At 42.0% G+C, this 14,810-nt stretch overlaps 1 protein-coding gene across 9 annotated transcripts in view; it reads right to left on the bottom strand.

Annotated features, from left to right (window-relative positions):
- Positions 1 to 2,936: 2,936 nt before the first annotated feature.
- The window catches only part of TATDN3 (TatD DNase domain containing 3), a 95,870-nt gene continuing 83,996 nt past the window's right edge, over positions 2,937 to 14,810 (bottom strand). For 4 of the 9 annotated variants that reach the window (XM_086927859.1, XM_086927862.1, XM_086927866.1 and 1 more), the window contains 2 exons: positions 6,245 to 6,325; positions 2,937 to 3,122 (listed from right to left, as the gene is read on the bottom strand). In XM_086927859.1, coding sequence (XP_086783985.1) covers positions 2,979 to 3,122; positions 6,245 to 6,325 — 225 coding nt within the window. In that variant the 3' untranslated portion in view covers positions 2,937 to 2,978. The remainder of the gene's footprint in view (positions 3,123 to 6,244; positions 6,326 to 14,810) is intronic. The other 5 variants (XM_086927860.1, XM_086927863.1, XM_086927861.1 and 2 more) reach the window with 3 other exon arrangements.

Below are 14,810 nucleotides of genomic sequence, written 5' to 3'. Positions count from 1 at the left end.
TTGTGAAGACTATTAGTCTGGTCTATGAGATTTTTACAACGTTACTATGTTAGTGGAAGTGGTTGAATAATTGCAGGATATCTCCACTCACACTATTTTTAGGTAGGTTCAATATTTTATATTGTCCTTAGTTTAATATTATCCTTCTAGATTCCAGTTACTATCTCTTGTTTCAGAATAGTGTCAATAGTGAAGTATTAATATGATCTCATTGGTATATGTTATATAGTGTTTTGCTGGTGGTCGCCTTATAAATTGTACTAAAACATGTTTTCACAAAGAATGGAACTGCAAAAAAGAAATGATGTATGTTAATACTTTGTGCAATGTCTTATGCAAGATAATATTTTTTAAAGTTTTTAATTATGTGTATGTCTCTTATTGTTATTCAGAAAAACTGTCCTGACGAAGGTGTTTATTACAACACCGAAACGCTGCATCAACAACTGTTTTTCAGAGTATTTTTACTTATATGTTTTTATCTAATGATGTATACACATGTATTGCAATGAATTGTATCCCTTTTTTTAAAAACAAATTGACTTATAATTGTTATTTTATTATTTTTTGTTTGTTTTTGGCATTGCACTAATTATTGTTCCTATCTGTGTTGCATAATTTCTTTGACCACCTGCATATGTATTTTTTTGCTTAGAATTCCCAACTAATGGGTTTGTCTTAGGGACATCTTCTTTGCTGTATTAAGTTCCCCTGTCTCAGATCGGTTCAATAGGGGACTTCCCTCTTTGCTTTTACTAACTACAGGGGTATGCTGCCCTTGGTGTGGAGGCAGGACACAGCATATTCAAGTTTAACTGGTGGGTGGTGTCCAGCTTCTCCCTCTCATCCTACCAGAGATGGCCCATCCAATCACACCTAAGCTTCCAATTGTGTGTGGCTGTCTAGGAGGAGAGGCATCTAATAACCACCATCAGAGACAAAACACAAAATAACTTTTTGGGGGAGATCGATTCACAAATAACATTAGGGAAAAACAGTTACTGCAGACAGGTGTATCAAAAAAGATAACTAATTTTACATTATGCAAACAATGGAATGGGGGTACCGAAATCACAATAATCAAAACAAAGGAGACATTGACAACAGAAAACATATATGCTAAACGTACAAAAACATTCTGATTCTCAATGTATAAAAACCCATCTTCATTTGGTCAAACCAGTGGGTGTGACCTACACATAAGGTTCAGTCTGTAAATGTTACCAATTAACAACGACTAGACAAGGAAGAAAAATGGGTTCAGCGTCAACGTTTCGGTCTCTATTTGTGTTAAATCAGTGAGACCATCTTCAGGACAGAAGTCAATTGTTTGCAATTTCTCAACCCCTTAATGAAATAACTGAGTAGAAGACTTAAATATCTAAACAGATAAATCTTCAGTTCACAGAGTTGCTCAAACAATATGAATTAAATGACATCCCAATAAAAAGAGAAGGGAAACACAATGTTTGTAAAACTAACTCATCTTGACTACGCTCCATGACTGTACCATTGTTGCTGCGGCGTTCTTCTAAATAAAATTTTGTTTCCCTGCTCTTTGATGGTCGTTATTAGATGCCACTCCAACTAAGATAGAGTGATTTTGAAAACCAATTGTTACATGAATCCCTTGTAGGCGCCTTTAATTTTAACTTTCTAAAAGTGGCATTTTCAAAATTGTAATTTAAAATCCAATTTCACCTTAAGTTAGGATTTTTCACTATGATTTAAAAGACACCAAACATAAACCGGTTACCTGTTCCCATTTGGAAATTACACTTATAAAATGTAATAAGGTAACTTCAATATTATCCTATGGGAGAGGTAGGCTTTCCAGTAGTGAAAAACAAATGTAAGAGTTTTTCACTACGAGGACATGTAAATCTTAAAAGTACATGTCCAACTTTTTAAATACACTGCAATCTGCCCTCTGGGCTGTCCGAGGCCTACCCTAGGGGTGACTTGTATGCATTAAAAAGGATGGTTTAGGCCTGGAAAAGGTTTATTTGCCAGTCCAACCTAGTAGTTAAAAACTGCACATAAAGGCTTCAATGGCAGACCTGAGACATGTTTAAAGTGCTACTTAAGTAGGTGGCACAATCAGTGCTGGAGACCCACTAGTATCATTTAATTTACAGGCTGTGGGCACAGGTAGTGCTACTTTACTAGGGACTTACAAGTAAATTAAATATGCCAATTCCACCATGTTTTAAGGAGAGAGCAGAAGCACTATAGCATTGGTTAGCAATGGTAAAATGCGCTGAGTCCTAAGGCCAGCAAAAACAAAGTCATCAAAACAAGAGGCCTGAGGCAAAAAAAGTTGCGCGGAAAAACATGCCAAGGATGCCAGGTCTAACAACTCTATTATTTCAGGGAACTAAAGAAAAGGTATCGTAACATAAAAAAGCATTTTCTACACAGAGGAAAATTAAAATAGGAGAAATATGCAAATGCAAACTTTCCTTACTCAGTTAGATTGTCTTTCCTACAGTAATTTTCCCACACTGGGTTGAGAAAACAGGTGTACTCCTGGAAATCTTCAAAATAATGTAGATTTAAGGTAAGTACGTGTTGGGCTTCAAGTATTCCAACAAAAAGGAAAACTAAACACATTGTATTTTGAAGGTTAACACTCTGTGGTGGTTCTCAAATTTAAGGATCAGCCCTAAATTCAAAACAATGCATACAAATCACAGTAAACATTATTATAAAATATTCCATCCAACACCTTCGATTCTGAATATAGGGTGCATATCAGATAGCAAATGTTCAATTCCATGAAGCAGCAACTGCATCACTTCCTGTAAGAAACAACAGCTGGTGATAAAGTAACTTGGTAGCCAATGAGAAATATTGCCAGGCATTCCATCTAAAACAAACCAGTATAAGATATGGGTCCGTCAAGTGGTGTTTTACTCAAGAGGCAAACTCATTGTATGCCAACTATATTTTATTTACAGATCTTGCATGAATTGAGATCATATTCGAATATATTTCTGAAGTTTTGGAAAAAGTTTTAATGCATTCTGTGTTGTCACTTCCATAACTTTTTCTACTGGGATTGCTTTAATCTTAGCAATATATTCTGCTGAGATGTAAATATTCTTCGGCTCGTTTCTCACCTGTAAACAGAAGAAGGTAAAACAAAACATAAGAAAGTAAGTCAGAGTGAAAGAAGCTTCATATAGTTGGATACATTTTATTACAGTTGTGACTACTACATAAGGTTTTAAATATTGCCGTCAACCAATTTTTCACTGATAAGACGGACAAGATCCAAAAAGACACCCGGCGTTCCTAATCATGCAATATTCCCAAGCGCAACCCCATCAAGGCACTATTTATGATCATCCTTACAGCTCTGAAAGACAGCCCATCCCTCAGTCCTGACAATCTTGCAAACTAATGACCTACCACAATCCTACCCCTCCTTGGGAAAATTGAGACAGTATCTCCCACATTACTGTAGTACTATATCAATGACCAGCACTTCATGAATGATTACTTATGCTACAACCCTTGAAGACATAAACAACCGCCTTCTCAACAATGCCAAAGGTGATCCTTGTCTTCGTGATCTTGCCTGACCATGTAATCAACATTCACAACCATCGACTACCAAGACATAAACAACATCCTATTAAAAAAAAAGTATGGCATTTTTGGACATAGTAATTCAATGGCTAACCTCCTCTCAGTTCCACTAACGCCAGCTCATACACTTTAAAAACATAATGTCTACAAGTTACCTCCATAGTACCTCAGGGTTCCAACTCTCTTCCTGTGAATCTCCACGGTCCTCCTTGCCACCCACCAATGCACCAAAGCCACAAAACTGTATTGGAAAATCTTCATAGGTAAGGACATCCACAACATCTGCCTCACCCAAACCCAGATGTTAGCAGCTATCTCAAACAGAACCTGACTAAAACTATTTTAACACTGATTGAGATTGAAATTGACAAGCTTACATCAGAGAAAGGCTTACCGACATAGTGTTGTATGGATTCAAATCACCTGAGACTACCACTCCTTAAAAACAATTTGCTAAATAGGCAACCCAAAATACCATGTTTCAACTAACAATCTATACAGAAAAAAAGTACATTGGATAATCAGATTTCAAAACCACAGTCCAAACCCTGGTACTGTCTCATCTCAATGTTGGCAATTCCAAGATTTCACAGAGGCCTGACTGAAGGGCGCCCTAAGCCCGTGTAGCTCAGATCATTTCATATATGAAAAAACTGATCACCTCACTGCCACTCTAATGAACTTGCATGGACTTCACCTCAAAACCTCTGTTTTTCGAACTGAAAATTGTCAGTGCAATGCAAGAAATCAAGATATCACCAGACTAAACGTCAAAATCTAAGAAAGAAAAGACTAGGAGACACGCTTTTCAATGCATGTGTAAATGATTTGAAACATCCTCCTTCCACACACCGGAGTTGCGGCACCACTTCTGACATTCAGGAAGGAAATAAAGACACATCTCTTGAAGAACACCTTGTCAGTTCAAGATAAATACTTCCAAGCACCTTCGGCCTTCTACACTGATATTTTCCCTCTGTCCACTTCCGGACCCCATGCATGTCCCAGCCCAGTCATGCAGTCTTTAATTGTCCCCCATCGCTCTCATGTACAGTTTTGTAGAAATATCACACTATGAATATGCTTTAAAAGTAACAAGAAAGACCCATAGAAGGAACAGACACAAACACACACAGTAGCAATGGCCAAAGAAAAGGAAAGTTGGACTTAATGGTGCTTTTCTGTTGTTTTTAATCACTGTAACAGTGACATTATGCACATTGAGTTAAATATAGCATGGTCTATCTGGAAAGATTAGGGTTCATGTTACTGTTTTGCACATAAAGGCTATGAAATACCCTGCTAAACACACATAAGCTATGTGTGCAAATGTTTGCATTAATTACCTGCATGTAAAAACATACACACAGGGAGCCTTATGTTCACAACTATTTTGCGGTCGCACAGCCTCTGATTTGCAAAATTAGAGTCTTTGGAAATATAAATAGTTTTTAAGTATGCTCAAAACCCAAATTGTGATTCGGTAACTTGTTAATCGCAAATTGAAATGGGTATGTTTAGGGTGTCCCTTCAAATTTGTAATTTCTTATGGTATGTATTAATGGTTTGCGACTGCAATTGCGGTCGCTAATCACTGATAGGTTACAGACATTTCAAAGGAGGTGGAGACCCATTTGCAAGCATGAAGGTTCCCCCTGGATCCCCTTCCCTTGGTCAATGTTGTAAACATATTTTTAGGAGTAGGTAGTGGTCCCCGGGACAACTGCTTGCTCGTAAAAAAACGTTTTGGAAACATATCTTTTTTTTTTTACGATGTCTCTTTTGCTTCAAGGGTTAAAAAGTATATTGCTTTAATTGAAAACAATCACAGACATGGTGGTCTGCTGACCCTATCAGGCCACCATCCATGTGATGCAGCGATTTGTAGTGGGCCACAGTTTACAACCTACTTCACACTTATTAATGAGGTAGGTCAAATTGCGACCCCTATGAATCGTAATTTTGCGAACCAACAAGTTGGAACATATTTCGGTTTTCAAAAAACAATGCTATGAGTAAACGTTGGTGCACAAACTGCAACCACTTTTACCAAATGCATTCTATGAACATAAGGCCCCTGGTTCTCCTCCATAGGATCCCTCGTGCATTTTTCTTCTAAAGACTGTGTACCTTTCAGAAACTAGACCATTTTTAGATAGAACTCTTCTAATTGCAAGTCAATGTATATAGGTACTTATGTATGTATGTTTATGTATGTTTGCATGTATGTGTTGAAGCACTGGGACTTGTGTAGCACAGAAACAGATGGGAAGCAATGCCAGGCTGTGATTTCTTCTAGAGGCTGTGAGTGTGCACATGCGTGTGCGCAAGTTGGTGTAGAGGGCATTAAACTTGTGTACACAGTTGAGTGGTGTACAGCTCTTCTCAAGTTCAATTTGCAGAACAGAAAAATTGATTACATCTTGTATTCTGGGAATCATTACAAATAAATATATAAATGATTTTACGTAAACGTGAAACACGGTGTCACTCATAATAACTTGTGAGGTCTTGGTACTAAATCTATGAAACTCAAACAGGTTCACAAGTTTGTGCGGGCTCTTTGAACAAATGTATGTCTATCACACACCAAGGATTGCATGACCTCAAAAACACTAGCATGAAAAGTACAATAAAATGTAAGCGCTACCTGTTTCTCAGGACCTAGTGCCGGAGAGTCCGTTTCCAAGCACATATTTTCCAGAGGCAGCTGCTTAACCAATTTCTGCTTCTTGAAGAAAACAAAACATCTCTTAATATGTGTTCCACCAGATCACACCTGCATCTTTATAAACTATTATTTTATGTTTCCGTTTAAGTAACCGTCAAAGGCAATATTGTAAACTACTGGATGAGGAGACAGTTCTGTAAAATATACAGCACCACTTTAAGGCTATCACAGGCTCAATGTGGCAAACTGGAAGAAGTTTACATCAACAATGAGGTGCACAAATGTGCCATTCGAGTGGAGATATCAGTTGGTGAGACTGCTGCAGAGAATTCTCCTTGGATCAGATGAACAAGGTACTTTACTTACCTTCTGTAATGCTCCTTCTGGTACTCTATTTATCTGCAGAGTCCTCACCTTTCGAATATTCATCAGGCGTCAGACTGGATCCAGAAACTTTTGAGCAGCACCTCTATGCGCCGGTGTGAGGAACCATGTGGCTCTGCACTGATGCTGTTCCACTTCAGAAAAGACATGGTGGGCCCTATGAAGGGCGCCAATCCAGTGAGCTAATGTCAACTGTTTCAAGACTATATGTGGCACCAGAAGCAGAGCCTCAAAAGTAAGTTGTCTTTGACCAATGTGCAGATTCCTAGACTTGGGTTACTGAAGGTAAGTAAATTGTCCTTCTGATAGAGACTTCTAACCGCAGATTCCTCACCTCTGGAAAAGATACCAGAACAGTACCTATTAGAAGGTGGTCTATATTTAGCTCAAACAATTAAGTCCTTTAGGAAAGATCGAAACGCCCCCCTCGGTTCATTAACGTATGGAGCCGCATACAGCCTCATGGCAGAGGACCAGCACCGGAACTCCATGTGCCAACGCAGTGATAGCAGTTTTGTCCCAGGTAGAATGGGGTCACAGACCTCCAGAAGGCTGCTTCTGGGCCAATGCACAGTAGATCTTGATGCAGAGTGCGATCCAATGGGAAATGACTCTTCTCCACTACATTGCCTGTTTTCGCTCAAGCGAAGCCCACAAAGAGCTGATAGTCCACCCAGTGATCTTTGGTACGCCCGATGTAAAAACTCAGAGCTCTTTTGGGATCCAGGCGATGGAGTCTCCCCTCCTCCTTAGGAGGGGTGAGATGGAGCAGAGAATCCTGGCAGAGTGATGGTTTGACTAACATGGAATGGAGTCACAAATGTTGGTAAGAAGGATGCTTGCGTCCACAGAACCAGTTTGTCTGGGAAGAAGGTGGTGAAGGCAGGTTGACACAGAGAGCTTGCAGCTTTCTCACTCCCTGCAAGAAGGTGATCGCGATGAGAAACACCTACTTGAGGGTGAGGAGCTGCAAGGGACAGCTGTGAAGTGGCTCACAGGGAGCGCACATTAAAAATGTTAGTAACAAGTTATGGTCCCATAGGAAAGGAGAGGGAGGAAACAAGTGCTGGAAACCTTTCCAAAAAATGCATTATAACCGGTCATTCAAATAATGTGGTTTGCCAACCTTAAAAGGCAGAAGAAGCCAAAAGGTACACCTTAAATGTGCAAATGTGCCCAAAGCAAAGTCTGCCAGGCATGAAACAAAATGAACAACAGAACATCAGATAGCTTAGCCTGGAGTGGGTCAATCTGGTGTGTGCCCCCCACGCCACAAATTTGTTGCAATGACAGGAATATACAGTTTTTGTTGGGGGACGCCTTGCTACCAAGACGACATCAACCACCTCTGGAGGAGGATCAAATTGTTTATCTGTTGCTGCTCTATCTCTATGCATGAAGGTGGAGATTACGATGGCCCAGCTTCAGAACACTGCCCTGTTGTTGCGACAGCAGGATCTCCTGGAGGAGTAGCCTAATATGAGGACAAATGCTCAAGCCCAGGAGATACAGTTACCATACCCTTCGAGCCCAATCTGGGGCCACCAGGATGACTTGGGACCGGTCGTACCTGATCTTCTTCGAAACTCTGAAAAGGAGTGGTGTTGGCAGAAAGGGGTACAGGAGTGCCGATTACCATTCAAGGCAGAATACATTTCCTAGCGAGAGACACTTTGGAAACATCAACGCACAGAACTGCTGCCACTGTACGTTTTAAACGGCAGCAAGTAGAACGAACCAAGGTTCTCCCAGTTCATGGAAGAGACCCTGCTAACTGCCATTTGTGATCCGCTAGGTGCTGATGGCTGAACTTGTCCTTCCTCGAATTCAAAGATCCTGCCAAGTGGTTTATCACCGAAGATATCCCTTCATGTGTCCAGCCATTTCCAGAGGTACGACGGAGTGGCGAAGAAAGGAAAGGTTTCCGTTTCTGGACTATCTGCCGGACCCACCTGTCCAAAGTGATGGGCTGCCAACCTTGCAAGAATCATCAGATCCTACCTCTAACTAGATTGCTGTGCTCCACAAAGCACATGCTAAAGGGTTTTGGTGGGTGGGTTCTGGGGAAGGGTGGTAGTGGAGTAGTTAGCTTACTGACCCTGACTCCGGGTACAATGGGTGCCACAGCTGCGAAATTGCGGTGCACCTTGGAGGCGCTGTATAGGCGGACAGTATGGGGTATCTCTACTGAAGCAACTAAAGGAAAGGCTGATGTGGTTGGCAAGGTGGGGCAGATAAGCCCAGGCAGCGTTATTGGGCCCTCCATCCTTGGATCCACTCTAGAGCAGAATCTGCCTTGTTCCCAAACAGGGTGGGATCTGTCAATACGGGATGACTGGACATCACCTGAAAAAAAAGTTAACCACAATCAGGTGTGATAACTAATGGCAACGCTGGTGCCAATGGCATGCCCGATGGCACCGGTGGTGTCTAAGCCACAACTTTTTATAAACTTGGCTGAATCACAAGTGTCCTGAATAGCTTATGTTAGTACAGGTCGGAGATCATCTGGATACCTTGGAGTCACCAAATCCCAAAACGCATGGGAATAGCAGCCCAGGAGGCAGCTGGTGTTCATATGCTTGTAGGTCCAAGCTGGTGAAAAAAATACCCTCCTTCCAAAGGTCTACACACGTCTGGACTCCCTATTGTGGGAGATGGGGGCGGGGGAATAGTCGGAATGGTGTTTGGATTTGGACACCCGTACAGACAAGTTCTCAGGGAGGGGTACTGAGACAAAAGAGTAGGTTGCCTGGAGCAGGGTGGTGGCATTATGAAATCTGGTGATTGATCAGAGGGCCAGAGCAACGTTTGTCCCAAGCTCCCAAAAGGGTACCTGCCTCACTGAAGGGCAGAAGGGGCTCAGCAAATGTTTGACCCGCTGGAGCGCTTTTGTCAAGACATGCGTTTTGACCTCTAAGGGGAGTGACTATGGGTCAAGAACATCAGCTGCCCTGTGCATGACCACTGCATAAGAAGCAATATCCTCAGTGGCAGAAGGAGGGTGCGAGAGAAAGCCCGTCTCAGGGAAATATCAAGGTTCATAGATGCACAGTCACTGCAGCCCTTAGCGTTATGGCTTAATCTCAGGCACAGCAGGCAAACATGATGAGGATCTGTCACAGTCATCTGTTTGTGACCCTTCCTTTGAACACTGAATTTTCGAATTTTAAGACATAAATTGGTATCTTAGAGAAGAGAGGTAGCTCTGGATCTGCATCTGGTGGTACAGAAAGAAAGCACAGGAGAGTGCCGCCTATACAGGCCCGCACATCATTTCCAGAACGAAATGGCATCATTATGGAGCAGCACATCACCTTCCGGCTTGCAGAAGTACTGCTCAGAAGTTTCCAGATCCAGTCTGACACCTGAGAAAGCTTCTTACGGTGAGGAATCTAAATTTAAAAATCTCTATCAGAGCTGAAACCCAGTTAGATGTTGAATCATCCCTTTGAGAGTATCAGGAGATCCTGGCTTAGAGGTTGGATAACTGATGGTTAGACCTATTCAGCATATGCTGAGGCCATTTGGATTATTGCAAGCTGCAAGACAACCAGGAATCCCAGTGATTATAATGTGCATTGCAGGAACTGCTGAAATCTAAACAAAAACAAATCTGCCTTGGACTGGAGATCCACAGAATTATTTGGCATGCTATATTTTTAGTAAAACAACTGAAGTTTGAATATTTCCTTTGCAGCTAAGAGATCTGGGTGCACAGTAGTGGTTTTATTCTTCTGGGAGCTACCTGGCGAACCCTATTTAGCCACCCCTTATAGGTGTGAAGTAATTCATAATAGTTACATAACCTGATGAGGTTTATGGTGCCTATTTTGGAGGTTGAACAGGGCAATCCAACTAAAATGGGGGAAGAGGGGCGCCCTCGCTTGCTATTGTAGAAACCCAGATTTTTGATGCAATGGTATGTAGGACCGGAGTCTAGACTCAGCCCTTGTGGGGGGGAAAGCAAACATACCTTGCATTTAAACCCAATGTAGGAAGTGAGCAAAGTTTTATGTGATTAAAAATACAAAATTAACCAATGAATGATTCCAAACAAGATTTCTTAGGCTTCAAATATCAGCACGTAACAAATGTTCATTAAAAAACAAGGGAAACTGTAGGGGCAGGTGAACAAACTTACAATATGAAGTCCCTTGTTTCACCTTACTGTCACCAGATCTTAACACCCTGTATCCTACAATAAGGCTTCTCAAGCTAGTTTACTAGATGTTACGCAGGGAAAAGGCAGTTAGCTTTAAAGTGCTTTATGTGTTCAAAAGGCTTACAAGACAACAACTGTCCAGAGAAGCGTAATGGAGAATTAGAGTTGCTGCAATGGAATTTGCTTCTACAATATACACGGCTGCTAAAGATTACATATCAGAGTGAAATGATGCAGTTGCGACTCTCTGGATAGGCCAGGAACTCAAGTAAAGACAAGGTATAGAGCTCACCTTACTGCCTTAGATGAGCATGCACACTAGTGAAAATATTTTAGTGCAGGTGAAGGCTTCAGCTTCGCAGGGGAGGATGCTGCCATACACCACTGCACTGTTGATAGCTACCTGCCAGTTAACACCAGCACAACTACTGATAATGAAAAATGTGGGCCAAAGGAGAGAAAGAAAATGAGGAATTAGGGCTAGGCCTGCTTCCCTCCAGCCATAAAGCATAAAACCTATTGGCAGCACCTAATGAGATGAGTGCACTTTAGGCCAGACACCTCCATCAACTAGCAGTAAAGTAAGGGAGCCACAGGTGAACCATCCACCACACGGGGAGTAAGGTGTATCCAAGATTGCCAAAGACTGGCTGAGTGGACCACGCACCGTAACCAAAACACCAGTGCAAGAAACTAGGACATAATGGCACAACCCGCTCTTGTGCGTAAATGACAACGTTTTAGACCCTTTGCAAAGTTTTAGACCTGCTGGTTAGCACTGGGAATCCAGTGCCACTGAACATACTGGGTAACAAAAGTAGTTGAAGAGATAAGCAGAGCTGTTGCTATGAAGGGTTAACTGTATAATTTTCTCCTCTAACTCCCCTGTCCCCAAAATCTGAAGATTGTGCTCATCTTTAGGAGAGTGACAGTGTTACAGTAGCATATGGCATTGGGAAACTGGCACACTGACAGGACAGGATTCCCTTGGAACCAAGTTGACTTCTTGAGTGAGCAAAATTGCCAATCACATGATGCTGACATTGCTTCTGCTTGGTTTACATCAATACAAATATAAATAATAGTTTAACAGAGGTACTGCACTGTATGGCAAGAGACCCTGAATGGTAACATAAGAACCCTACTGAACAACATCAGGGCCCACCCTTGACAATTCACAAATATACCCAATTAACAATTCAGCTAACCACTGGGCAACAATCTGTATTTCTAAGAAAATGTACATAACCGCACTGGATCCGCAACCCTTCCTGCCATATCCACTCTGTCTTCAGAACGGCTAGTCGAAAATATGCTTTCCTCCATTGTAGCCTTCCAGTATTCGGGTACCTTCTCACTGCCCGCAAACCTGAACAAAGATTGCCTGAAAACCCCTAATGCCTCAGATCCCTGTCTGGGGATCATCAAAAAACATGGAATCTTTCCACTATATGAGTAAAGAGGGTGAATAAACATATGCTTGGAATTTTAGAGCCAAATGTTGAACATTTGCAGAGAGTTGAATGGCATGTTGTATAGAGTGATGGTGACTAAAAAACTATATGGAAGAAATAGATGTAGGCAGGAAGCCAAACTTGCACGTAGAAAGGATCATGGAATAACAAATGTAAAACTGCTGGAACAGCAGAATGACCAGAGAATAGGTCAAAGAGGAATAATATCCCATTAGAGGGGCATTATGAGGAAAGGAATGCGAGGACATGCATTCACTCAGGAACTACATCTGTCTAAGCCTCCCTGAATCCCAATTGATAACTTCCTCAAGACAACTTAACAAGGATATATTTCTTCCCTGGTAAATAAATTATGGACAAAGTGAAAGCAGAAGGTGAGGCCCTGCTCAAGGAAATCCAAATTAAGATGTATCAAGAACTTTTGTTGACTACACTACATAAAACAAGGAATGTCATGGATTACCTTCAGAGAACTAGAATCCCCCACTGCTGGGATCATCCAAACAACATTCTGTGGTGGCTAATTCACATTAACAAAAACACAAAACAGGTCCCGAGACCCTAAAGTGACATAAAAGGAAAAGTGAGACATTGGCAGACAGCGCCATCCAGGAAAATGTGGGCAGGCAGAAGACGATATTTTGGACATGACATGGCACCTAACAAGGCAGGAGATGATCAACCATAAGTACACCTGTCCTAAGGGTCATCATAACACAAGCAGGAAGTGACAAAGGAAAGACTATCCTTCAAAGTGTATCTTTGTAATCCCATTCATGCCTGCTTAAGCAAAAGTTAACACTACAGAAGGGCCCTACACTCTGATGACTTCGAGCCTTTTGTGGGGGGAGTTGAAGTTGGGAATCAGAAACCCTTCCTGTACACATAAGGTAAGGATTGGGGATAACGCATATAGATCAGACAATCAAGATCTACCCCAGTGAAGCCCAGTAGATATAAGCTTTGATTTTGTTACTATTATGATAGTTTATTCCACTTGGTATTAAGGGAGAGATTGTTGGGGCTACATGTTTAATGAGCAGACTGCAGTAGAGAGACTGATATGACAAGCAATACAGCAACAAGACTGTGTTAATTGATAATTATCTACATCTACTGTTGATTGACCACCAAATACTAATATGAATGGTTTGGTTTATCGCCGATAGTGCAAGGGGGTCTACTTCCCTCACCTAAAAAGTTAGGATTTCTGCAACCACTCATGGATATGGTGAGGGATGTGTGCTTCAAAGAAGAGACCCACTTACTTAAAAGAGATCATGTGTCACCCCATATGAAAATGTGCACAAGACACACAATTGATGGACGGAATGCAGAACAAATCAAAACATTCACAACCAGTCAAGAGATCTGGGTTAAATCCATAATTCTTTTGCTCACCATGACACCCCAGTTTAGATCTGGCCATATAACAATCAGTCTTGACCCTGTGCCTCATGGGAACAGTCCAGCCCGAACTGCCACGCCAGGTCCTCCCTGGACCGGAAACGAGCATCCTAGGCCCGGTTTCAGGGTTTCACCCCACTTCAGCCAGGATAGCTTGATTCCAGTGGAACAGTGAGCCCAGGACCCATGTCTGGGAATACCTGGCGCACTTGGGGCGAGAAAGCAAAAGATACACAATTGATGAATGGAATGCAGAACAAATCAAAACATTCACCCCCAGTCAAGAGATTTGGGTTAAACCCATCATTCTTTTGCTGACCATGCCACCCCAGTTTAGACCTGGCCATATAACAAATCAGTCTTGACCCTGTGCCTCATGGGAACCGTCCAGCCCGAACTGCCACGCCAGGTCCTCCCTGGACCGGAAACAAGCCTCCTAAGACCGGTTTCGGGTTTTTACCTCTCTTCAGCCAGGATAGCTTGATTCCAGTGGCACAGTGAGCCCAGGACATATGAAAATGTGGGCATATCTTCGCCTTAAGTGCCAAGGGTATGCCCAGACATCGGTCCCTTGCTCGCCATGCCACTGGATTCAAGCTAGCATGGATGATGAGCGGTCCCCGAATGCTGGTTTCTGGCCCAGGAAGGATTTGGTCTGGCAGTTCGGGCGGGACAGTTCCCATGAGGAAAAGAATCGAAATGGTTCGGTCCAAACTGGGGTAGCATAGTGAGCAAAATAATTATGGATTCAAAGCAGATCCCTTGCCCGGGGTGAGTGGTTGAAAAGGTTCAGCACTCCGTCCATCATCTGGTTGTGTGTTGTGTAAAACACATTAACAAAACACACATAGAAACAGAGTTCCTGAAGTAAGAAAACGAACATTAAATGTCCAAATCCCAAAACATTGGAGGCTCATTATTTTCAGTGACATGTGATAAGCTGAGCACACACTGCTGTGAATTAACTAAAGATACTACAGGGGACTGGGGAGGTGAATATGCTTGAAAATAGGGTTTTCTCAAAAACCTGAAATCATCCAAGGTGTCACAAACAAGTGGCTACACAGCACCTTTATTTTAACACTTTTCAATTAAATCACTAAGGGCCAGATGT

This window comes from Lissotriton vulgaris, chromosome 6 (genome assembly GCF_964263255.1).
Source record: "Lissotriton vulgaris chromosome 6, aLisVul1.2, whole genome shotgun sequence".
NCBI lineage: Eukaryota > Metazoa > Chordata > Amphibia > Caudata > Salamandridae > Lissotriton > Lissotriton vulgaris.
This window is presented reverse-complemented; position numbering and strand designations above follow the sequence as displayed.